Raw genomic sequence first — 25113 nt, 5'->3', positions numbered from 1 at the left:
ATCTTGATATCCAGGGAGTAAGAATCCAGCCAGGACCGGTAGGGAGCATGGAGGGGATACTGTATCCTTGTTGCACTAACGCGTGACTGGTGAATGATGTTATCAGAAGCTGGATTTCATGGGCTCTGCTGCAGGTATAGCGCCCCCAGAGACTGAATTACACATAATAGGACCCTGGGGGCACAGGGAGGCATGACACAGCTGTGTTTAGGATTGTCACTGTTATCAAATAGCCTGCAGTCTGAGAATATCTCACAATAAATGTCTATAGACAAAAGACAAATGTCCGGCTTGACCAACACTGGCTTAAAGCAGCATTAAACCCAAAAACTTTATTATATTGCATCTCACTAATTCTAAGATGTGGTGGCTTCATTACTTTTCTTTTTTAGGCATCCCCCCCCCCCCCCCATTGGTGATCTGGGCAGTCTGTTATTTTTTCACTTCCTTTAACAGGCCATGCTATCCAGACAAAGTGACAGAGGGTTGACACTATGGGCTAGATTCAGGTAGGGGCGCGCATTGTTACGGCGGCGCAGCGTTATCATATTAACGCTGCGCCGCTGTAAGTTAGAGAGGCAAGTGCTGTATTCACAAAGCACTTGCCTCCTAACTTACGGCGGCGTAGCGTAAATGGGGCCGGCGTAAGCGTGCCTAATTCAAAGGAGGATGAGGGGGGCGTGTTTTATTTAAATTAATGGTGACCCCGCGTATTTTATGGTTTTTTAAGAACGGCGCATGCGCCGTTCGTGAAAGAATCCCAGTGCGCATGCTCGAAATTCCGCCGCAAATCGTCATTGCTTTCGACGTGAACGTAAATTACGTCCAGCCCTATTCGCGAACGACTTACGCAAACGACGTAAAAAATTCAAAATTCGAAGCGGGAACGACGTCCATACTTAACATTGGCTGCACCTCCTAATAGCAGGAGTAACCTTACGCCGAAAAAGACTAACATAAAAGACGTAACTAAATTGCGCCGGGCGTACGTAAATTTGTGAATCAGCGTATCTAGGTCATTTGCATATACTACGCCGAAAACGACAGAAGCACCACCTAGCGGCCAGCGTAAATATGCACCCTAAGATACGACGGTGTAAAAGACTCGGATCTCGGAGTTGGATCTTAGGCTAATGTTGGCGTATCTTGCTTTCTGAATGCAGAAAAAAAAGATCCGCCGGCGCAGCTTTGAATTTACATGGCGTATCTATAGATACGCCGGCGTAATTCAATGCTGAATCTGGCCCAAAGCATTGAATACTTATAAAGGTATTCATGTAGGCCCTGTTCACACACATACTGCTGTGACTGGCATTTTACCGCACTGAATGAGCGCAGGTCACAGCTAGAACACGCAGAAAACAATTAATTTTTATGTGTCCTGTTCACACAGCCTGTAGGTGCGGTACAGAGAGAGACATGCTGCATTTTAATTGGAAGGCATTGCATGTCACTGAACCGCAGAGTGCTGTTGTGCGATGACATGAATGAAGTGTCACTTGGTGCACTTCAAATAGATTTTCTCTCACTCTCTCCCCTTGCAGCCCACAATATACAAGGGTTCTGGAAAGTCAGTTTTTTTAGCTTTGCAAATGGTCAGAAGTGATTCCTCATTGAAAACGCCTATAAAAAAACGTAAGTTAATGCGTTTATAAGCTTCAAATGCCTCTGTAATTCCGTCCTTCTAAGAGTTGTAAAAGAAAATGTTTTTTCACCTTAATGCAATCTATGCATTAAAAAAAACATATGCTGTCGTCCCCCCCCCCCCCCCCCCGAGCCCCCGTTATACTTACCTGACCCCTCGAAAGTCCCGCGCGGTCCCGATATCCTCTTCGCCGCTCAGCCTGGCCGCTGATTGGCTAAAGCGGATGGATTGAGAGCAGCGCAGCCATTGGCTGGCGCTGCTATCAATCACATCTAGTGACGGGCGCGCCGAGTAATATAGTAAGCGGCTATGGCCGCTCGCTGTATCACGGGAGCGCGCCCGCAATTAGTGACCACCATGCGAGCTCTCGCATGACTGTGGTGACTAATTGCGGGAGGACCAGAGACAGCCGCCGAGGGACCCCAGAAGACGTGGATCTGGGGCACTCTGTGCAAAACTAACTGCACAGTGGAGGCAAGTACAACATGTTTGTTATTTAGAAAAAAAAAATCCTTTAGTGACCTTTTAAAGCAAATTTTTGCAAAAAAACACGCTTCCAACCTCAACTGCTTCTAAACTAATATAAAACGCCTATAAAGTGTAAATGTACCCATAAAATAACATTGAAGAGAGTTTAGGGGCTGTTGAAAAAACGACCAAATGCTCCTAAACGTCTGTTTGCCATCTGCAGTGTACATGAGGCCTAAAGCTTTATAGCCACGGAAGCTGCAGCCTTGGCCTATGTATGATCTGCACTTTCCAGTCAGGCAAGAATCTGAACCTGCCTGAACTATCCTGCCAGAAAGCAGTCACTGTGGACAGCCAATCATTAGTGGCTAAGGCATTCCCTTCAAACAAAGCTGCTCTCCTTGGATATATGTGGCTTTAGGGCATGCCTCCTCCGTTTACGATTGGCTGTTCACAGTGATCGCTTTCAGGCAGGAGTATGAACTCGCCTGATTTCATCCCTACTATCCAAAAGGTGTCTCCATTGCTTCTCTATCCAGAGTGGAGACACCCCAAGACAGGAATTGTGTTGCTGGCAAACAATGAAAAAACAAAACCGAATTCAGCTACCGGGATAAGCTGAACTATGCGGGGCGTTCAAGTCAAACCAGAATCTTTGAGTTTATATAATAAAAGAACGCATTTTCAAGGAGTGAAAACTGAATTTTTCTCTCCTGTGACATTTCTACACTTCTCCCAGCATAACTAATGCTTGGAAATCTGTCAGTACGCCTGAACCATCCTAGGACAGCCTGCTTACAAAACGCAATTGTTGGAAATTTGGTGGAGAGTCTGCATGCTTTCACTGCTTTGATTCCGGAGTGAAATGATTTGCTCTGGTTTCATCACATCCAGAAAATCCTGGTCTTCCATCACAACGCTCCCATAAAGCAGTAAAGGCTTCAACTCTTCTGTGCCGGTCAAAAACGGAAAGCGGTCCCCAACATGCGCTATTTTCTTTAAACGTTTACACCATTCAAATGTTTTACTGTGGCCAAGCGTCTCATCACTGTGCTTGAAGTCTTCTGTAGATATCTGCGGCTTTTATGCCTTCCTTCACAGGAAACGTCATCACCACACGCTGTTCCACGCACTAACACTGTTGTCTGCCATCTTTATTAACGATTACAGGACTGGCCCGCGACATGTGCGCTGCCTATCAGTAATAAGACACTCTTGCCACTTACTACTGCGTGTAGAACCACCACCATGCTAGAATCCCTTTTTATATCTGTAAAATTAAAGGGGTTGTAAAGGTTTGTTTTTTATTTTCTAAATAGGTTCCTTTAAGCTAGTGCATTGTTGGTTCACTTACCTTTTCCTTCTATTCCCCTTCTAAATGTTTTTTTCCCCCTTTGAATTTGAATTTCTCACGTTCTGTTACTCCTCAGTAAGCTGTTCTGGCTGACTAATCCCCAGCCAGAACGGCTCGGATGATGGTGGAAAGCTTACTGAGAAGAAACAGGAAGTGAGAAATTCAGACAAAGAAAAAAAAACATTTAGGCCCCATGCACATGAGACGCTGGTAAACTCGAGTTCAGAGGCATTTGGGCATTTTTTTCAACTGCCCCTGAACACATTTAATGTTATCCTATGTGTCCATGCACACATTCACGTTTTTTTTTGCGTTTTAAAGCAGTTGGGTTTAGGCTCGTTTTTTCAGAAGCAAAATTTTGGGTTCAGACGCAAAAGTTTTTGCGTTTCAAAGCTTTGGGAGGGTCTACAATGTCTTTGTTATAAACGCTGATAGCCGCAAACGCGGTAAAACGCAGCGAAATTCGCTGCAAAAACTGGGGTTTTAAACGCCGGTTTTTGCCTTTGAAAACTTGAGTTTACATGTGTTTGCATTTGCTTCTCGTGTGCATGGGGCCTTAGAAGCAAAATAGAAGGAAAAGGTAAGTGAACCAACAATGCACTAGCTCAGGGATCCTCAAACTACGGCCCTCCAGCTGTTGTAGAACTACACGTCCCATGAGGCATTGTAACACACTGACATTCAAAGACATGACTAGGCATGATGGGAATTGTAGTTCCTGAACATTTGGAGGGCCGTAGTTTGAAGATACATGCACTAGTTTAAAGGAACCCATTTAGAAAATAAATAACGAACCCTTTTAAACTCCGTGTTTAACTTGAACATTCCTTGAATATTAAGTTTTTTTTTTTAGGGTCCAATATTGGTTTAAAGGAGTTGTAAATAAAAAAAAGTGTTTTGCTGAAATGACTGTTTACAGGGTATAGAGACATAATAGTTAACTGATTCCTATTAAAAACAATTAAAAATAGATAAAAATCAATCATATAATGTACCTGCAGTTTCTAGTTTCGTTTTTGCACGTTTCCTGATTCTGTGATGTACAGAGCCACATAGCCAATACAGGGCGGGCAGTGATGGTTTGGAAAACGAAACCGATTGGTGCTGAGGGGTTTTAGACACACAGTAATCACACCTCCTTGATTAGTGACCATGGAGAGAAAGCTCCCAGTACTGTGGTTATCAGGAAACAGACAACCAGAAAGTGTGGAGATCAGAGAAGAATTACAGCAACTTGAGAGCAAAAACGAACAATGAGGGCATGAAAACAGCACTGCATTAAGGTAAAGGAAGCCATTAAGATAAAAAAAAAATTCCTTTACAAACCCTTTAAGGCAGTTAATTAATAATATAATTGCCAAATTCCAACAAAGATAACACTAAGCAATTTGTATGCACCCAGTAAAAATATAAAAAGCTCAAGCTCTGAGGAAGGAGATGCGTCCTCGAAATGCATCAGTCTCCCGACATTGCCTATCATTCGTTCATCTGTTGCCACGTTTGACCATCAGGGAATGTCATGCGTATTTTATCTGTTTGCGAGTATAAATTTGGCGCATAATCTATGTCCGTACAATCGTAAACATATTCCAATGGCCAGAAGAAGTTAACATTCTGGCCAGTAGAATGCATTTATACGCAACACTAAGGTTGCCCCGATCCCGTACCAGTGCCGACACAAAGCATTTGCATCAGTACTTGTACTGATGCAAATGCTCCGATACCCAAAACTGATAACTTTGCGGTGGGATTGGAGCCCACACAAAATTAATGGGCTCAAATGGCACTGCAAAGAACCGCATGCGATTTGGACAGGATTTGTGGTGCGATTCCTGTCCGAATCACATGCAGTTTCCTCCACCGCTCCTGTGTGAACTCGGGCTGAAGTCAATTTGACAAGCCTGGGTTCACACAGTAGCAGTGCGGGAAACTCAAGCAAGAATCACACACAATTCTTTACAGTGCGATTTCAGCTCATTCATTTTGTATGAGCTCAAATCGCACCGCAAAGGTATCGGTAACTGGTACGCATCGGTAAAAAACAGGTATCGGCGCAACTTACTCAACACCATACTCACATAAATGTGCGTACGTACACATGACGGAGGCATTTCTTTCTGCCAAGCCCCGCAGAAAAAATGCAGCATAAATGAACGTGCTTGAGCTCTCATCTACTCTGTGGCAGTCTTATAGGTTGTCACTGACCTCTGGCATGACACCCGACATCTCCTGCCTCTGACCACCTCCAAGACTGGTACACAGAAGATGAGAAACATGGTCAATTCTTTCTGGTACACTACCTTACATCGCCTGCCTCTGACCACCTCTGTTAGATTGGCACAGAACAGATTATATATGATCATTCCTGTCTGGGATGGCACACATCTCTTGTCCCTGACCAGCTCCTAATAATTGGCACATAGCAGCAAGTGGCATGGTCCCTCCTGTTTGGTTTGATACAACACCTGGCATCTCCTGCCTCCAACCACCTCTGGTAGACTGGCACATAGGAGCGTATATGTGGTCACTGATGTCGAACATGATACACCAGACACAGCCTGACAACTCTTGTCCCTGACCACTCTTGATAGACTGGCACAGAGCAGATTATACGTGGTCACAGATTTCAAGTATGATACATCAGACACACAGCCTGCCATCTCCTGTCCCTGATCACCTCCCATGTACTGGCACAGAGCAGAAAGGGGCATGGTCACTGATAGCCGATATGATGCACCACCTGGCATCTCCTGCCTCCGACCACATCTGGTAGACTGGCACAGAGCAGCGTATATGCGTTCACTGATGTTGAGCATGATACTCCAGACACAAAGCATAACAACTCCTTTGACCACCTCTAATAGACTGGCACAGAGCAGATAATCACTTATGGTCACTCATGTCTGGTATGACAACTCCTGTCCCTGACCACATCCTGGTGTACTGGCACAGAGCAGAAAGTGGCATGGTCACCGATGGCCGATATGATGCACCACCTGACATCTCCTGCCTCTGGTAGACTGGCACAGAGCAGCATATATGTGGTCGCCGATGTTGAGTATGATACATCTGACACATAGCCTGCCATCTCCTGTCCCTGACCACTCTTGATAGACTGGCACAGAGCACATCATACATGGCACCCCATATACACAGCCTGCCCTCCCGTGTCCTGGCACAGAGCACATCATACATGGCACCCCATACACACAGCCTGCCCTCCTGTGTCCTGGTACAGAGCACATCATACATGGCACCCCATACACACAGCCTGCCCTCCTGTGTCCTGGTACAGATCACATCATACATGGCACCCCATACACACAGCCTGCCCTCCTGTGTCCTGGTACAGAGCACATCATACATGGCACCCCATACACACAGCCTGCCCTCCTGTGTCCTGGTACAGAGCACATTATACATGGCACCCCATACACACAGCCTGCCCTCCTGTGTCCTGGTACAGAGCACATCATACATGGCACCCCATACACACAGCCTACCCTCCTGTGTCCTGGTACAGAACACATCATACATGGCACCCCATACACACAGCACATTATACATGGCACCCCATACACACAGCCTACCCTCCTGTGTCCTGGTACAGAGCACATCATACATGGCACCCCATACACACAGCCTGCCCTCCTGTGTCCTGGTACAGAGCACATCATACATGGCACCCCATACACACAGCCTGCCCTCCTGTGTCCTGGTACAGAGCACATTATACATGGCACCCCATACACACAGCCTGCCCTCCTGTGTCCTGGTACAGAGCACATCATACATGGCACCCCATACACACAGCCTACCCTCCTGTGTCCTGGTACAGAACACATCATACATGGCACCCCATACACACAGCACATTATACATGGCACCCCATACACACAGCCTACCCTCCTGTGTCCTGGTACAGAGCACATCATACATGGCACCCCATACACACAGCCTGCCCTCCTGTGTCCTGGCAAATCATACATGGCACCCCATACACACAGCCTGCCCTCCTGTGTCCTGGCACAGAGCACATCATACATGGCACCCCATACACACAGCACATTATACATGGCACCCCATATACACAGCCTACCCTCCTGTGTCCTGGCACAGAGCACATCATACATGGCACCCCATACACACAGCCTGCCCTCCTGTGTCCTGGTACAGAGCACATCATACATGTCACCCCATACACACAGCCTGCCCTCCTGTGTCCTGGTACAGAGCACATCATGCATGGCACCCCATACACACAGCCTGCCCTCCTGTGTCCTGGTACAGAGCACATCATACATGTCACCCCATACACACAGCCTGCCCTCCTGTGTCCTGGTACAGAGCACATCATGCATGGCACCCCATACACACAGCCTGCCCTCCTGGGTCCTGGCACAGAGATCATGCATGGCACCCCATACACACAGCCTGCCCTCCTGTGCCCTGGCACATCATAAATGGCACCCCATACACACAGCCTGCCCTCCTGTGCCCTGGTACAGAGCACATCATGCATGGCACCCCATACACACAGCCTGCCCTCCTGTGCCCTGGTACAGAGCACATCATGCATGGCACCCCATACACACAGTCTGCCCTCCTGTGCCCTGGCACAGAGATCATGCATGGCACCCCATACACACAGCCTGCCCTCCTGTGCCCTGGCACAGAGAACATCATGCATGGCCCCCCATACACACAGCCTGCCCTCCTATGTCCTGGCACATCATACATGGCACCCCATACACACAGCCTGCCCTCCTGTGCCCTGGCACAGAGCACATTATACATGGCACCCCATACACACAGCCTGCCCTCCTGTGCCCTGGCACAGAGCACATTATACATGGCACCCCATACACACAGCCTGCCCTCCTGTGCCCTGGCACAGAGCACATTATACATGGCACCCCATACACACAGCCTGCCCTCCTGTGCCCTGGCACAGAGCACATTATACATGGCACCCCATACACACAGCCTGCCCTCCTGTGCCCTGGCACAGAGCACATTATACATGGCACCCCATACACACAGCCTGCCCTCCTGTGCCCTGGCACAGAGCACATTATACATGGCACCCCATACACACAGCCTGCCCTCCTGTGCCCTGGCACAGAGCACATCATACATGGCACCCCATACACACAGCCTGCCCTCCTGTGCCCTGGCACAGAGCACATCATACATGGCACCCCATACACACAGCCTGCCCTCCTGTGTCCTGGCACAGAGCACATCATACATGGCACCCTATACACACAGCACATTATACATGGCACCCCATATACACAGCCTACCCTCCTGTGTCCTGGCACAGAGCACATCATACATGGCACCCCATACACACAGCCTGCCCTCCTGTGTCCTGGTACAGAGCACATCATACATGTCACCCCATACACACAGCCTGCCCTCCTGTGTCCTGGTACAGAGCACATCATACATGTCACCCCATACACACAGCCTGCCCTCCTGTGCCCTGGCACAGAGAACATCATGCATGGCCCCCCATACACACAGCCTGCCCTCCTGTGCCCTGGCACAGAGATCATGCATGGCACCCCATACACACAGCCTGCCCTCCTGTGCCCTGGCACAGAGCACATTATACATGGCACCCCATACACACAGCCTGCCCTCCTGTGTCCTGGTACAGAACACATCATACATGGCACCCCATACACACAGCACATTATACATGGCACCCCATACACACAGCCTACCCTCCTGTGTCCTGGTACAGAGCACATCATACATGGCACCCCATACACACAGCCTGCCCTCCTGTGTCCTGGCAAATCATACATGGCACCCCATACACACAGCCTGCCCTCCTGTGCCCTGGCACAGAGCACATTATACATGGCACCCCATACACACAGCCTGCCCTCCTGTGCCCTGGCACAGAGCACATTATACATGGCACCCCATACACACAGCCTGCCCACCTGTGCCCTGGCACAGAGCACATTATACATGGCACCCCATACACACAGCCTGCCCTCCTGTGCCCTGGCACAGAGCACATTATACATGGCACCCCATACACACAGCCTGCCCTCCTGTGCCCTGGCACAGAGCACATCATACATGGCACCCCATACACACAGCCTGCCCTCCTGTGCCCTGGCACAGAGCACATCATACATGGCACCCCATACACACAGCCTGCCCTCCTGTGTCCTGGCACAGAGCACATCATACATGGCACCCTATATACACAGCACATTATACATGGCACCCCATATACACAGCCTACCCTCCTGTGTCCTGGCACAGAGCACATCATACATGGCACCCCATACACACAGCCTGCCCTCCTGTGTCCTGGTACAGAGCACATCATACATGTCACCCCATACACACAGCCTGCCCTCCTGTGTCCTGGTACAGAGCACATCATACATGTCACCCCATACACACGGCCTGCCCTCCTGTGTCCTGGTACAGAGCACATCATACATGGCACCCCACACACACAGCCTGCCCTCCAGTTTCCTGGCACAGAGCACATCATACATGTCACCCCATACACACAGCCTGCCCTCCTGTGTCCTGGTACAGAGCACATCATGCATGGCACCCCATACACACAGCCTGCCCTCCTGTGCCCTGGCACAGAAATCATGCATGGCACCCCATACACACAGTCTGCCCTCCTGTGCCCTGGCACAGAGATCATGCATGGCACCCCATACACACAGCCTGCCCTCCTGTGCCCTGGCACAGAGCACATTATACATGGCACCCCATACACACAGCCTGCCCTCCTGTGCCCTGGCACAGAGCACATTATACATGGCACCCCATACACACAGCCTGCCCTCCTGTGCCCTGGCACAGAGCACATTATACATGGCACCCCATACACACAGCCTGCCCTCCTGTGCCCTGGCACAGAGCACATTATACATGGCACCCCATACACACAGCCTGCCCTCCTGTGCCCTGGCACAGAGCACATTATACATGGCACCCCATACACACAGCCTGCCCTCCTGTGCCCTGGCACAGAGATCATGCATGGCACCCCATACACACAGCCTGCCCTCCTGTGTTCTGGTACAGAGCACATTATACATGGTCCCTCCAAGTTGTAATACCCTAGCCCAGGTGTAGGCGCCCCCCTACAGAGAGGATAAAGCCTCACACAGAGCAGTGTGTTGGTGGGAGGAATAAAGCTGCCCTCACCCCATTATCTCACCATATCTGCCGTGTCTGAGTCCCCCGCATCACTTCCTCCTTTCCCACATTGTGTCAGAGGTGCAGGGGGGGGGCTGGGGATCCCAATCAGCTGTCTCTCTGCGACGTCCGCACCTCTCCCTCCTCTTCTCCGCCCGTCGTGACGCCACCGGCGCGACCAGCGCACTCCGGGTGACGTCATTAGCTAGAGGCGGAGGGAAGAGAAAGAAAGTGGCTCCTTTCCTCTGACCCCCGCCTCTCAGCGTCACGCAGGGAAACCTGTCGTGTATGTAAACGAGGTGCAGACGTCGCAGAGCGTGTTGCGTCATCAGAAGTCGGCAACCTTAGAGGTGAGCGCTGCTGTATTGTGCTGGGTCAGTCTGCATGTATATAGAAGACTATACTGTGTCTGAGGTCTCTACTGAGAGAAGGCTGCCATTAGAACTATCACAGCTCTTTATTACTCCTCAGTGGGGCCATATACTGAAATGTGTATGAAGACAAAACTTTGTAATCCTTTTTGGAAAGGGATGAGAAGGGTTAAAAACTACTTTTAATGTTTTTTCAGCATTTGTTACCCCCAATATTTCATATTTGTGATATTTGGCTGCTGAACCATGTAATTAGATGAGCAAATATCCATGTTCTCTTTGTATTGCTTCCCTTGTGTGGAATCTCTGGTGTTCCTGCCAGTCCCTCTGCTTTCCTATTAAAAAAAACTGACCATACTAAGCAGGAGAGCACGGCATAGTCCTCTAGCTGTTCTGGGAAATCGGTATGCTCTCCTCCAATGATCAGAAATGTCCTGACACGCCCCCTCTGCACAGCATTTCACTGGGAAGCTCAGTGCACTGCTGCTTCTCCTCCCTCCAGCTCGTATGCAGCTGAGAACAGAGGGAATGTGATCACTTATGTTTTTTGTATATCTATACGAAAATGGTTTGCCTTTTCATCTCTAATTTAACCACTTAAGGACCGGAGGATTTTACCCCCTTAATTACCAGGCTATGTTTTGCGATATGGCACTGTGTCGCTTTAACTGACAATTGTGCGGTCGTGTGACGTTGTACTAGGGTTGTCCCGATACCACTTTTTTATGACCGAGTACAAGTACCGATACTTTTTTTTTTTTTTTTTTTTCTCAATTACTTGCCGATACCGATTATCTATCTATCTATCTATCTATCTATCTATCTATCTATCTATCTTATACATACATACATTTTTTTAATAGGGGGATCGGGGGGGGGGGGGGGGGGGAGTGGATGGTGTGTGTGGTTTTTTTTTTAAGCCCTGTTGGGGGGCTTTGGTGAGATATCAGGGGTCATAACAGACCTCTGACATCTCAGATTCTCCAGTCCCTTTCTCAGCGGCACTAAAAATGAATGGACAGGAGACAGAGGCTCCTCTCCATTCATAAACTGAAGCATTGTAAATACAGGTTACAATGTTTCGGTTATATGAATGGTCAGTCAGTGATCACTGACTCTGTTCATTCAGAGAAGGAGCCGGGTTTACCGGCTCCTACCCCCGCTCTCCATCCTGACAGATTGAGGTCAGAGGAGGACATGGACGGGGACACTGAGCACAGAGGGGAAGAGCAGCACAATGGAGGGGGACACGGAGCACGAAGGGGGGGACATGAAGTGGAGCACGGAAGAGGAGAGCAGCACAGTGGAGGGGGACACGGAGCTCAGAGGGGTGACACGGAGCGGGGCGCAGACGGCGAGAGCGGCACAATGGAGGGGGACACAGAGCATGGGAGGGGGGGACACGGAGCGAAGCACGGATTGCGAGAGCAGCACAATGGAGGGGGACATGGAGCACGGGGGGGGGGGGGGGGGCATGGAGGACGGACAGGGAGAGCAGCACAATGGAGGGGGACATGGAGCATGGAGGAGGACAGCAGCAGTACGGAGCAGGGACTGGAGAAGGATACAGTCAGCAGTGATCAGTGTGGCTTTGGGGGGAGTTGCAAGCACGATCACCGCTGTAAAGATTTTACTAAAGCAGCTGACAAGGGGAGGGGGGGTCCAGGGAGAAGCTGTTAGGCTTTATAGAAATCTTTACAGGGAGATCAGTGTTTATAACTCCCCCCGGCCGCACTGATCATCCCTGACTGTACATTAATTGAGATGTCGGTAAGGAGCAGACATGAGTCAAAAAGGTTCCTGGATTGGAATTGGGGGCATGATGGGTCATTATGGTAACCTCTGCATCTTGAATAGTACCCAACGAGCAGGAGGTATCTACCAATGGGATCTGCGATCTGTTTAATACAATTTAAAAGGCACCGATTTGGGAAAGGCTATCAGAACTCCCCTCTGGTAAGGCCAGTAGCCAAGAACACCTGGGGGTTTTGCACATCAAAATACTTAGGGCTGGAGGTAGAGGAGAAATGAGTTTCCTGTAGACCAGGGTTTGACAAATTTGCTTGGAATCTAGGAGCCAGCTAAAAAAGTTAGGAGCCAGAAAACGCACCCTGTCCCGACGAGCTTGCGCGCAGAAGCGAACACATACGTGAGCAGCGCCCGCATATGTAAACGGTGTTCAAACCACACATGTGAGGTATCGCCGCGATTGGTAGAGCGAGAGCAATAATTCTAGCCCTCCTCTGTAACTCAAAACATGCAACCTGTAGATTTTTTTAAACGTCGCCTATGGAGATTTTAAAGGGTAAAAGTTTGTCGGCATTCCACGAGCGGACGCAATTTTGAAGCGTGACATGTTGGGTATGAATTTACTCGTCGTAACATTATCTTTCATAATATTAAAAAAAAATGGGGATAACTTTACTGTTGTCTTATTTTTTTAATTAAAAAAAAGTGTAATTTTTTCCCAAAAAAAGTGCGCTTGTAAGACCGCTGCGCAAATACAGCGTGACAGAAAGTATTGCAACGATCGCCATTTTATTCTCTAGGGTGTTAGGATAAAAAATATATATCATGTTTGGGGGTTCTAATTAGAGGGAAGAAAATGGCAGTGAATATAGTGAAAAATGACATTAGAATTGCTGTTTAACTTGTAATACCAACGGCCACCACCAGATGGGGCCAGCTCACATCTGGTGGTAATAACTTGTAATACCAACGGCCACCACCAGATGGGGCCAGCTCACATCTGGTGGTAATAACTTGTAATACCAACGGCCCACCTGCCAAGTCGACCAGGACACTATTTCTAGTCGGCATTGCGACCTGGCGCCCGGGATTTGTCGATCCCTGCTGTAGACATGCTATGTCTATGTGTGTGTGTTTTTTTTTTTTTTTTTTTTTTTTTTTTTTATTATTATTTTTTTACGAAAGGCAAATCCACTTTGCACTACAAGTGCACTTGAAATTGCACTGAACGTGCACTTGGAAGTTCAGCCGCTGTAAATCTGAGGGGTATATCTGAAACGAGGGAAAGCTCTGCTGATCTTATCCAATCATGTGCAAGCTAAAATGCTGTTTATTTTCTTTGCATGTCCCCCCTCGGATCTACAGTGACTGCACTTCCAAGTGCAGTTTGCATTTGTAGTGCAAAGTAGATTTGCCTTTCATAAATAACCCCTATATGTTGCTCTTTAAGGTACTTAAACACTTTCACCCTCTTTTGAGGCGAGTTCATACCCTGAACATTCAATGACAACCAGTGTAGCATAATGGTGGTAGCGTCATATGGTTGAGAGCTTATTAATGTCTCCGGAAGCAACCCCCTTGGACTCAGGAAGGCTAGGGAGAGATGGGAAAGAGAAAAGCACAAAAGGCAGAGAAAATCTCGGGGTAATAAATTTGGATTAAGCAATAAGCAAGTTGTGTTTTTTTGGTTCCATATACTGCAATGGAAATGCAATGGAAACCTAGGCATTGCATTTTTCTCTGCGCTTTGCTTTTTTTTCACCTGCATGACAACCAAGACCTTCCCCCGAACAGCAACAAACTTCCCAGACTGCCCAAAAAGACAGGAAGTTCCTTCCTGCAAGCAAAATGGCGAGGCCTGAAGTATTGATCAGTCTGGGTAGGCCATGACTCTATTTTTACAGTCTTGTGGATCCAGATCATAAACACTATTCCAAATGGGAGTATGGATGGCTGGAGATTGCAAAGGAGATATATCCAGCATGGGGGGAGTCCTCCAAAGAAGCAAAAATAATCTAAATGTAAGTGGTTGTACCTATGCAAGTGCAAACTCTGCAAGTTTAAATGGTGTACTTTCTGTCGCTTTCAATGCATTGATAGTAGCAATCATTTTTTATCATCACTGGTCTCCAAACTACGGCCCCCCCCCCTTTTTTATATATATATATATATATATATATATATATATATATATATATATATATATATATATATATATATATATAATCTCTGCCCCTTGGTGCACTATTTCATCCATTAAGTCCAAAATGCACTCTTTCCTCTACACTAATTCTACCAATGACACCAAAGAAAGGGGCGCTATTCTTCCCGCTGACATCATAGATGAGGCATTGTTTTGTCCCACTGACACCGACGATTTCTACTCTCAATGGCCACAATCTTGCCCCCAAAAAGTATGAAGGAGAGTAAATGGCCCTTTTGTTTAGAAAGTTTGGAGACCCCCTGCATTGCATGCATGCACAATGCCAAGCAAGAAATGTTGTTCATTGCATTCTTTCTAGTACAATGGTAGGGAGGCTAATGAGCTAATGCGTTTCTATCGGGTATATGACTGTGTGGTGCTGGTAATATACAATGTTACTGTTTGTAACATTTCTGTTCCTTGTCCTATACCCTATGGTTTATCTGAAGTATGCTAATACCGCTCTCTGCTAGTTATGACTGCAGGTAGTATAACACCAGCAATACACGGTTGAGGCCGCATATGTTCTTTTTTTGTTGTCATACTGGCCATGCGACCGCATTTTTATTATCATCAGAGATATACTATAGGTGCTAGTATTTATTTTCTGTTGATTAGAAGACTGACTACGGTCAGAGTCGGGAATAGACAACACGAAAGTTGTTCTTGTCCTCCTGTCTTGTATCTATTACCTTGGATCCAAGCACATAAGTGAAACACAGCAGTAGAAGGTGTATGTGTCCTCTGTGTTTAATTACTCAGAAAAACACCAGATTGGCTAGTGGCCTCTCTGTTGGATGTAGGACCTATAACCTATTGAGCATCAGAAGCTCACATTTGGAGCTTCTGTCCTTTCTCTGGGCTTGGGTTATATGGTATCTTATTACATATTAGAAATACACACCTAAGGTTGGTTGTGTCTTCTCTATCCTACAGGTGTCTGTATATCGGAAAACACAGCAGTGAAGGCTGGGGGGTCTTGTTTTGTGTTCCATATTAAGCCTGAGCTTGCTGCCCTTCGGAAATACAAGATTTATGACCTGTATATCGGAGATATTTCGGTCACTTTATTTCAGACCTTATTTTCCATTTACATGGAAGGAACAGGATTTCTGATTACAGGCCTTTACTTCTAGGCATGCTAGAGACATTCCCTAGACCTGAACCCAGTAGGGTTATAGGACACTGGAAGGAGGTCATAGAATCACCTATCATGATTTTTTAGTAGGAAAGGGGTTACGCTGGTTGGAGCTATTTGCTTAAAAATTCAGCATCAGAATTTTTTCTGACTGGTTCTCCCGATCCGATAGGTTTATAGCTCGGTATATGTCCTTCATGTCACCCCCTTGGACGAACTGGATGGGAATAACCAATATTCGTCTTTTACTCCTACTATAGCATTGGTCCCTTTATGGTAGGGGTCTGCTTAACTTAACACTCCTTGGTGCTTGGAGTGGATCATGACCTCAAACACTGGATATTTACAGTTTTTCTTTCCCCGACACCTTTGTCCTTTTCTGTTTTATATACCGATAAATGCAGTGGTTACTCGCAATTTCGTGACAGGCTCCTTTCTGCGTAGTTTAATATATCGACCCGCAGGGCTATAAGGAGCCTGGGGTATATAGAACAATTGCACATCTGACATGTCAGCATTCAGATGGGAAGATACCCAGAAGTTGGGAATGACCAGGATGAGACCTACTTGCCAACCGGCTTGCAGAGGAGCCGTTTTGACCTGTCTAGCAGTGTGCGTTGGAGACAGGAGTTGTCCACGCGTATTGGCGGGCGCATGAATGAGCCACGCCAAGGCATCCTGTGGTCCTAACACTGTCCAATAAGTGTCCTCGCTATAGAGTCGCATGCATTCCGATGAATGGAGGTGGGCAGGAGGACTGAGGGGAGCCACCCCTCCTTGGAGGTGCAGGAGCACACCAAACGCCTTGCTTGATCACACACCTGTCCAGTCATTTGAGTCAAGGGAATAGGCTTCCCTTAATCTAGTAACCTTGAGTGGGTTTGTTTCTTTGTTTCACCATGACTATGGCAAACAAAAAGGGGACCCACAAGGATTGTCCATCAGGAGACCTTTTTTCTTTCTAAACCACTCTCCTGAATAGGCTAGTGGCTTAAAACCAGATGTTTTTTTTTCCTTGGTTGATCAAAGTAGTTCCTTGTTTCACAGAACAAATCTCTGATTAAACTTTTGATGGTCCTATGCAGCAGTTGCAGACATTATCGACCATGATGGCTAGAATTTTGGCACAGCCAACCTTTCTATCTTAAAAAATACTCAGGCTCTCAGAATTATTTTCTTTAAGAGCATGTGCCACCTAGACCTTGCATCCAAAGAGGAGACAAGGGCATAGGTGGAGCAGACCTGCAGGTCAATTACAGGATCCAGCTAGGTTACCTTCATCACACACTAGTGAGTTTAGGTGGTGAAATAAAGTCAGATTCTGACATTTAGCAGAAAGACCTTGCAGGCAAGGATCCCACCCGAAAGTAGGCCTGTTGGTTACTCGATTATCCTCTCAGGTGCCGTCCTGGAAGGTGATAGGAGAAAACCTACGTTAGACTTACCGGTAACGGTATTTCTACGAACCTTCCAGGACGGCAGGCCTACTTCCCGCCCTATGTGGAGGGAAAAGATAAGCTAAACGCTAGGTGGTGAGTACCTATACGGAATAATGTCCCTTGTGAACCAGTTCAGGATTACTTTTATTTATCATGGGAGTCTATGGAAGGGGTACCCAGATGTGAAAAATCGGTGCTCCCCCACCTGTAGGTCCTCCCAATCAACAAACTTTGCATACTTGTAGAGGAGAAATGGGGCTACATGTGCGCCAAGTCCTTCGTCCAGGGGACCTACGAACAGCCAGTACCTGGTCACCAGAGAAATTACCGTTTAACATGGGAGTCTATGGAAGAGGTGCCCGGCTTTGAAAAAACGGTGCTCCCCGGCCGTAGGTTCCTCCGGACAACAAACTTTGCACACTTGTAGAGGAAGAGTGGGGCTACTTTTGTGCCAAGTTTGGTACCAGGTCCCCAAAGTCCGGAAGATCAGGTGCAAAAAGGTGACTCAAGCCCTGGTGACTCAAACACAAATGAGAAACGTTTTACACTCTACTGCTACTGGCTTAATTATGCAGATAGGTTTCCCAAATATCGCTCCCTTGCAATTGGGATAATGGAAGTGCTCTGAGAACAAATCGGCTATCTTGGAATATTCTTCTGCTGTTGGTTTCTTGAAGAGCACACCCTTCAGTAATTCCCAAATGACTGAGCAGGTGTCCTGGACAATATAGCTTGCAGTAGACGAGCACTTTAAAAAAAAACAAAGTGTGAGGAGTGGTTAAGCCGCAAAGACGTTCACTCACTACATGTATGCTAAGGACTTAAAACGAATTCTTGAGATGAGAAGGTAAGCTAGGATCATTCAGTAGCTGTAATCTGTGTATATTTTAAGCAAACTAACTTTTAAAGAATTTTTTTTTTTTCTTTTTGAATTTGCAGCACAGACACCTGACAGGACCGTGATAAACAAGACCATCTGTGCTAATGCAGGAGTTCCTAACTATAGGGTCTCTTACTTCACTGATAGCTGAGATGATGATGATGTGGGAGATGGAGAAGTAGCCCTCCTCTCCTCAATCTAGGAGGAGAGGTGGCTCAAAACACTTGTCAGCTAGGGATATTGACAACATTGTTGACATTTGTACCATATATTGAACAGGTCCCTCCAGAGCTACAGGAGGAGATGCAGATTGCACTGATTCAATGTGTAAAATATTTTTTTTTATTCTTGAGTTAAAAAAAATACTGCTGTATACTGAAATGTTTCATGCAAAGTTTATTAATAAAAAAAAAAAAAAAAACATTTTTTACCTGTGTCTTATTTATTTGTAATATGGTTTTGGGTGGAAAAGTCTTGGCAAAAATAAAACTGCTCACCTCAATGTGATTTAGCCTGTTAACTGGTGGAATACTGTTCCTGAAGAACGTGTCCTTTCGCTCCAGCTTGCCTCTGAGTAAATCCAACAATGTTCTTTTTTTTTTAACTTTGTGGAAAAAATAAATGGCGATTAAAAAATAAATCCCCCCCCCCCCTGTAACTGTATGCGCAGCCTCTATTGTTATCCTATTTCTATTGTCTAGATGCGCTTGTTATTCGCATTGATTTATACGCATGGGGGGTTTACCCCATGAATAAATCAGTTGATGAAACATGTCGGGGTGTGATTGCTAAAGTCACAACCACTACCTTAACCTGCTAGTTTGGACGTGGAATGGTCTATCTTTTGCTACCAGCTTAATTACCTGAGCAGCAGCTCCAGTACTACCTGCATAAGGGCTGTGAGTAATAACTTGGGCTATTCGTTGGTCCGCTGTGACCACTAGTTCACCTGAGGAAAATATTTTCGTTTGTGTGTACACCGTGTTACTTTTGGATTCATTCACTTTTGACAAGAGTTATGTTTGTGAGTGCAACTTTTGGGAGATTTCTAGTGTGTTATTAAAAGTTGTGTTACAATATCACACTATTGTGCTCTCTCTCTTCATTTCATATGGCTGTCATCTTGGAGTTTTCTGTTTGCATCGGATCTTCATCCTTTTAACTGAATGCTCCACTCTACTAAGAAGGAGCTCCATCAATTAAACTGAGTGGGTCAGTTAAAAAGCCTGTGTGCCTAAACACGAGAGTGTCAGGCCATTTGTTGTGGTGAGTTTGCATTTCTGGTGGTGGAAGCACGTAGTCACTGTGGTGTGGTGAAAGCACTCACTGAAGATTGTGAAGGAATTTCTTCTGTTTTCCACTTATGAACTTTATTTATGTTCACCTAGTCAGTTAATGGACTTTTTTGCCAACCTGTTATTTTTGGTGCAATTTTTGCACATATTTTGGACACGTATATATTATCTCACTTAGAGGGTGGATTATTCACACATTTTTCACTGTGTCACTGTACTAATATTATATATGTTGTTTTATTATTTTTCACGTATTAATTTTTGAGCGCTGTTTAATATCACATCTGGTACCTTTTTCACATTAGGTAGCACTGTACTTGCATATTAACAATTTTTGATATTATAGTAAAAAATATTGCTTTTTTATTTTTTTTCTAAATTGTCATGCTGCGTACACACGACCGTTTTTCGGGTTGTAAAAAATGAAGTTTTTAATGGTCTAGAAAAAACGACGTTTTTTTTTTCAACCCGATCGTTAAAACGGCCTTGCCTACACATGATCGTGGGAAAAAAAATCCTTTAGCAAAGTGTGGTGACGTACAAAGGCACTATAAAGGGAAAGTTCCATTCGGATGGCGCTACCCTTGGGGCTGCTTTTGCTGATTTTGTGTTAGTAAAAGACGATTCGCGCTTTTCAGTCTGTTAGCCCCCATTCACATTGTAACGCCGCGTACGCAGCGTATTTTGCCGCGATTAGGTTACTTTTTTTTTCTTCACAAAGAATTGCCATTGATGTCTATGGCCGAACGCCAATGCCGCCTGAAAAAAAGGGTCCGGGACTTGTTTTCAGGCGGCAGGCGTACGGCATTTATGACATGTGAACCATCTCATAGACATCAATGGCAATTCTCCCCTCCAGCGGCACGAGCGTCGGGCGTTTTGTCGCCAAGGTGTGAATGGAGCCTCACAGCGTGATGAATATGCTAACTCCATTACGAATGCTAATTTTACCAGAACGAGGGCTCCCGTCTCATAACTTCTGAGCATGCATGTTTTTTTCACGACGTTAAAGCCCACACACGACCATTTTTTTACTACGTTAAAAACGTTGTGAAACATTTGAGCATGTTCTAAATTTTTAATGGCCATTTTTTTACATCGTGAAAAATGCTCTGGAGCCCACACACGATAGTTTTTAATGACATTAAAAAAAAAACTTCATTTTTTACAACCCGAAAATGGTCGTGTGTGTACGCGGCATCACTCTTTGTTTATAGCGCAACAAAAATAAAAACCGCAGAGGTGATCAAATACCACCAAAAGAGACCTCTATTTTGTGGGGGGAAAAAGGACGTAAATTTTGTTGTCAGATAAAGTGACACCGTGCCGAATCACAAAAAGTGGTTTGGTCTTTGACCAGCAAAATGGTCTGGGGCTTAAATAATAAATAGTGTTGGGAGCTGGATCATAAGCATCTAGTATTTTTATGCTGGTATGGTGATGAGAGTGACCCTCGGGATGTGGTCTATAGAAATCTCCAAAGAACTGATCATTGCTATAGACCAGTTGCATCCTATGCCTGCTGCATTACATTATTGTGTTGACAGACTATATCCAGGATTTTTCCATGGCTTATTAGGACAGTAAGATTACTTAATAGGGACAATAGGTGGGCTTGGTTCCAAAGTCAAGCCTTTAGAAACGGGACACACCCAAGATCAGAGGGTTTTCTGTATAATAACAATAATCACATTTTGATGCCTGCTGGTAGGAAGGAATTTAAGGATAAGTGTAGAAGAAAATTCTGAAAGATTTTGATGCAATTAGGCTGTGTTCAATGTAATACATTTTTATGTTCATCTCTTTGCAGTTATACATGGCTTGCTAAGATGACTGCAAATACACGTCAGCAAGTTCTTGGTCTGTATCGCAAGATTTTCAGGATAGCAAGAAAATGGAAGTCTGCGTCTGCACTGGAGGAAGATACTATCAAAGAAAAACAGTATATAGTTGAAGAAGCCAGGCACTTGTTTCACAAAAATAAAAACGTATGTATCCTACACTTTGGATTGGAAAGGTTACTTACACTATGTGACAATATTCGGGCCTGTTGATAGTTTGCATGTGGATCTCATACTAGGGCTGAAACAACAATCAACATGATCGATTATGAGAAAAGTTGTCAACCATTTTCATTATCGATTAGTTGGTCAGCCGATTTAGTTGTCCTGCATACAGAATGCATTATTTGTTTACATATCAGGAAATGCAGTGCAGCACACATACAGCTCAGTACACTACCCATACTTGTCAGTAAGTGCCTGAGAACTTGTGAATGTGTGGGAATGCAATGCATCATGGTACATGTAGTCCTGGGCAGGAGAAGGAATTGAGTGATTCTAAAGACAGAAGTTTTTTGTTTTTCTGGTACGATCTTCTTTTTTTTGACATGCAAAAGAAAACCAGATTCCCATGCAGGGGATATAAAAACGGGAACATAATACAGATTTTCGCATGAGTAAAAATGTGTTCTAGGATTTAAACTATAAACCAACAGTGACCCTCAGGCCCGGGACCAGGGGCCAACACGAGATGCCCGAGCCTACAGACTCAGGGGCTAAGGTGGACAGGGGAGCGGACCTGTCTGCAATAACTGAGTAAGCAAAAATAAACTAAGCACAGGACACCGAAGTGAACACAACAAAAAAAGGAGGGAGGGACAAAGTGAAGGGCTAGAGGCCCAGAAATAGAGAATAGGGAAAGGGAAGGAAGAGGTAGGTAGGAGAATAGGCGAAGAAGAGGTGGAGAAAGGAAGTTCCCCTAAGATGGGGCCATGGTTATGCTAGTTTGGAAGGCATAGGCTGATTGGGTGTAAAGCTGGAAATGCATAGGACCACCGCGGGGCCCATATCCTGAGAAATCTGGCATGGTTGTCGTGGAGGATACTGAGCATTTTTTCGTGGATCATAAGTTGTCAAGGTACTCTTCACATCTGAAAAGGATACAGCCCCCCCCCCCCCCCCAGGTCCTCGCTATTGTGCACTTAGCCATGATTAACAGGTAGCTAGTTTTTGCTGGTAAGAGAAGAGGCCTGGGATTGGGCAATGGTGAAATGCAAGTTTAGGGTCCTTATGAAAGTGTACATTAAAAAGGGTAGACATGAGCCCGAAGACCCTTGACCAAATCCCATGAGGCGGGGACCACCAAATGTGTATTTCAACTCCTCGCTGACCACACCCGATCTATCATCATGGGATAGGTTTGACTTGGCAATGTGGGCTGAAACCCAGTATCGGCGGAGGACCTTGTAGGCAGCCTCAACCGTGGCTGTGTTAAAGGAACATTTGACTATGCTAGACCAGGCTTTACTCCAGTCTGCGAGGTCAATGTGAGACAGGTCTCGTTCCCATTTTAGCATATCTGAAATGATGGTTGAGGTGCTGTTGGCATGCAGTGAGGAGTAAATGGCAGAAATGGTGCCCGGGGCACCTGAACAGTGCAGACAGATATGTTTGAAGGCAGTCTTTTGGTCGGGAAGGTGTCATGATGCCGGAGCGAAGTTATCCAGTGTCGCAGCTGAAGATGGCGTAAGAGGTCGGCTGGAGGAGCTTTGTGGGTCTCTTGAATCGAGGACCATGTGGGGGAAAGTGCGGGAACTAAGAAAGGGATCAACCTGTGAGAACCTATATGCAGGCCATCACGAAAATACATGCAGCTGTTGCAAGCCTGGTGGGAAGGAGTAGAAGGAACGGAGACATGAGGTTACCGGAGTACTGTATTGAGTCAGTTTACTTTTTTTTCTTGCAATGGGGCACTCAGAAGTTGGGGGACACCAGAAGCACTGGTGGGGCTGCTCTGTGCAAAACCATTACACAGAGCAGTCAAGTATGACTTGTTTGTTGTTGGGGAAAAAAAAATCAATTTACAATCACTTTAAGGGCCCTGTGCAGGGAAGATCAGCATCTGAACCCAGAGAAGCTGGAAGATTTGAGGTAATATAAGGCATTTTAATGAAAAAGTTTACCAGTATTGTGCATTATATTTAAAATGATTTCTATCTATGAAAAACGTGTTTTTCGTACTACTTTAATATAAAAGGTTTATATCGCCCCTCCACCCTTCATATCACTTGTCTGACTCCCAGTTAAAATACTCTATATGTACAACTTCTGTGTATATGTACAACTTCTGTGTATATGTTTATGTATGTATATTATATATTTTAGTATTACCGTATTTTCCGGCGTATAAGACGACCTTTTGGGCTTAAACTTGCCTCAAAACCCGGGGGTCATCTTATATGCCGGTACCAGACCTCGGGCATCCATTATTCAAAAGCTGCGCCTTCTCCTCGTGGTGTTCCGTGATAGGCAGAACACTTGGTTTTCCAGCAGAGCCTCTGTTTGGTGTTCCACCTATCACGGATGTCTTCTCATCCTCGGCTTCAGACGAGAGTACCTCAGTGATAGGCGGAACACAGGCGCCTATCACAGAACAGCATGAGAAGGAGGCGCGACTTTTGAATAATGGACGCCCGCAGTACAGGACTAAAGTTATGGCACAGTGAGGCATGTAATGGGCACAGTGAGGCATGTAATGGGCACAGTGAGGCATGTAATGGGCACAGTGAGATTTGAAAAGGCTGAATAAAGCATGTTCCTGTCAGCGTTTTTTCTTGTCAGCAGTTGTTCTGGCTACCCCCTCAGCTTCCAGACAGACTAGTAGGAAGGGGGTCGTCTTTTACGGCGAGTATATCCCAAAACCAACATTTTAGCTAGAAAATTAGGGGGTCGTCTTGTACGCCGGCAAATACAGTACTTTTTCCATCATTATGATTGATAAACAAAAACCTGCTGCTGCTGCTAAAATGTATGCTGGACAGTGGCCACATGAGTATCAATTTTTTGGCAAAAATATTCGTATGGAAATTCTTTGTACATTCGATTTAATAGACAAATGTCGTTCAAAAATTTCACTTGCTTTTAACATTCAATTTTAAAATGAATGTCATTTCTGAATGAAAACCACATATACTGTCCAAAAACTTGTTGGATTAAGAAGAGTTTTCCATTCTGCTCCTTCAAATTTTTCTTCGACACTGATGGAAAAAGACCGTCACTTTGACTCTAGTAACTATTAGAAAATTGAACAAACATTCTTAAAACAACACATTTCAAAGGAGAAATTAATTCCTATATGGCCAACATAAGTGACAGCAGGCCCAGGTAGCTTGTATCAAGCTCCCTGCCTATGACGAGGGATTGTGTCATTCATAATAATAAATTAAACTCTTGTCTGAAAATCTACAAAACCAGTCTTAATTTTAATATATATAATAGATGATGATGATTGTGTATATATACACTATACATTCCTAACCTGCTCATTTTGGGGTGTGTAATAAGTTGGGAAGATGTGTTCTGACTGTATGGCTGCTTGT

The 25113-nt window shown here is 45.8% G+C and overlaps 2 protein-coding genes across 2 annotated transcripts in view; one reads left to right on the top strand and one right to left on the bottom strand.

Annotated features, from left to right (window-relative positions):
* The window catches only part of DCUN1D3 (defective in cullin neddylation 1 domain containing 3), a 36161-nt gene extending 25338 nt beyond the window's left edge, over positions 1 to 10823 (bottom strand). The window contains exon 1 of the mRNA XM_040356848.1: positions 10681 to 10823. Within this exon, the coding sequence (XP_040212782.1) occupies positions 10681 to 10709 (29 nt within the window). The 5' untranslated portion in view covers positions 10710 to 10823. The remainder of the gene's footprint in view (positions 1 to 10680) is intronic.
* A 65-nt stretch (positions 10824 to 10888) lies between these two features.
* Positions 10889 to 25113, top strand: part of LYRM1 (LYR motif containing 1) — a 36270-nt gene continuing 22045 nt past the window's right edge. The window contains exons 1-2 of the mRNA XM_040356849.1: positions 10889 to 11008; positions 21544 to 21721. Coding sequence (XP_040212783.1) covers positions 21563 to 21721 — 159 coding nt within the window. The 5' untranslated portion in view covers positions 10889 to 11008; positions 21544 to 21562. The remainder of the gene's footprint in view (positions 11009 to 21543; positions 21722 to 25113) is intronic.

This window comes from Rana temporaria, chromosome 6 (genome assembly GCF_905171775.1).
Source record: "Rana temporaria chromosome 6, aRanTem1.1, whole genome shotgun sequence".
Lineage (NCBI taxonomy): Eukaryota > Metazoa > Chordata > Amphibia > Anura > Ranidae > Rana > Rana temporaria.
Note: the sequence above shows the minus strand (reverse complement) of the source record. Positions and strands in the feature narration are given on the sequence as shown.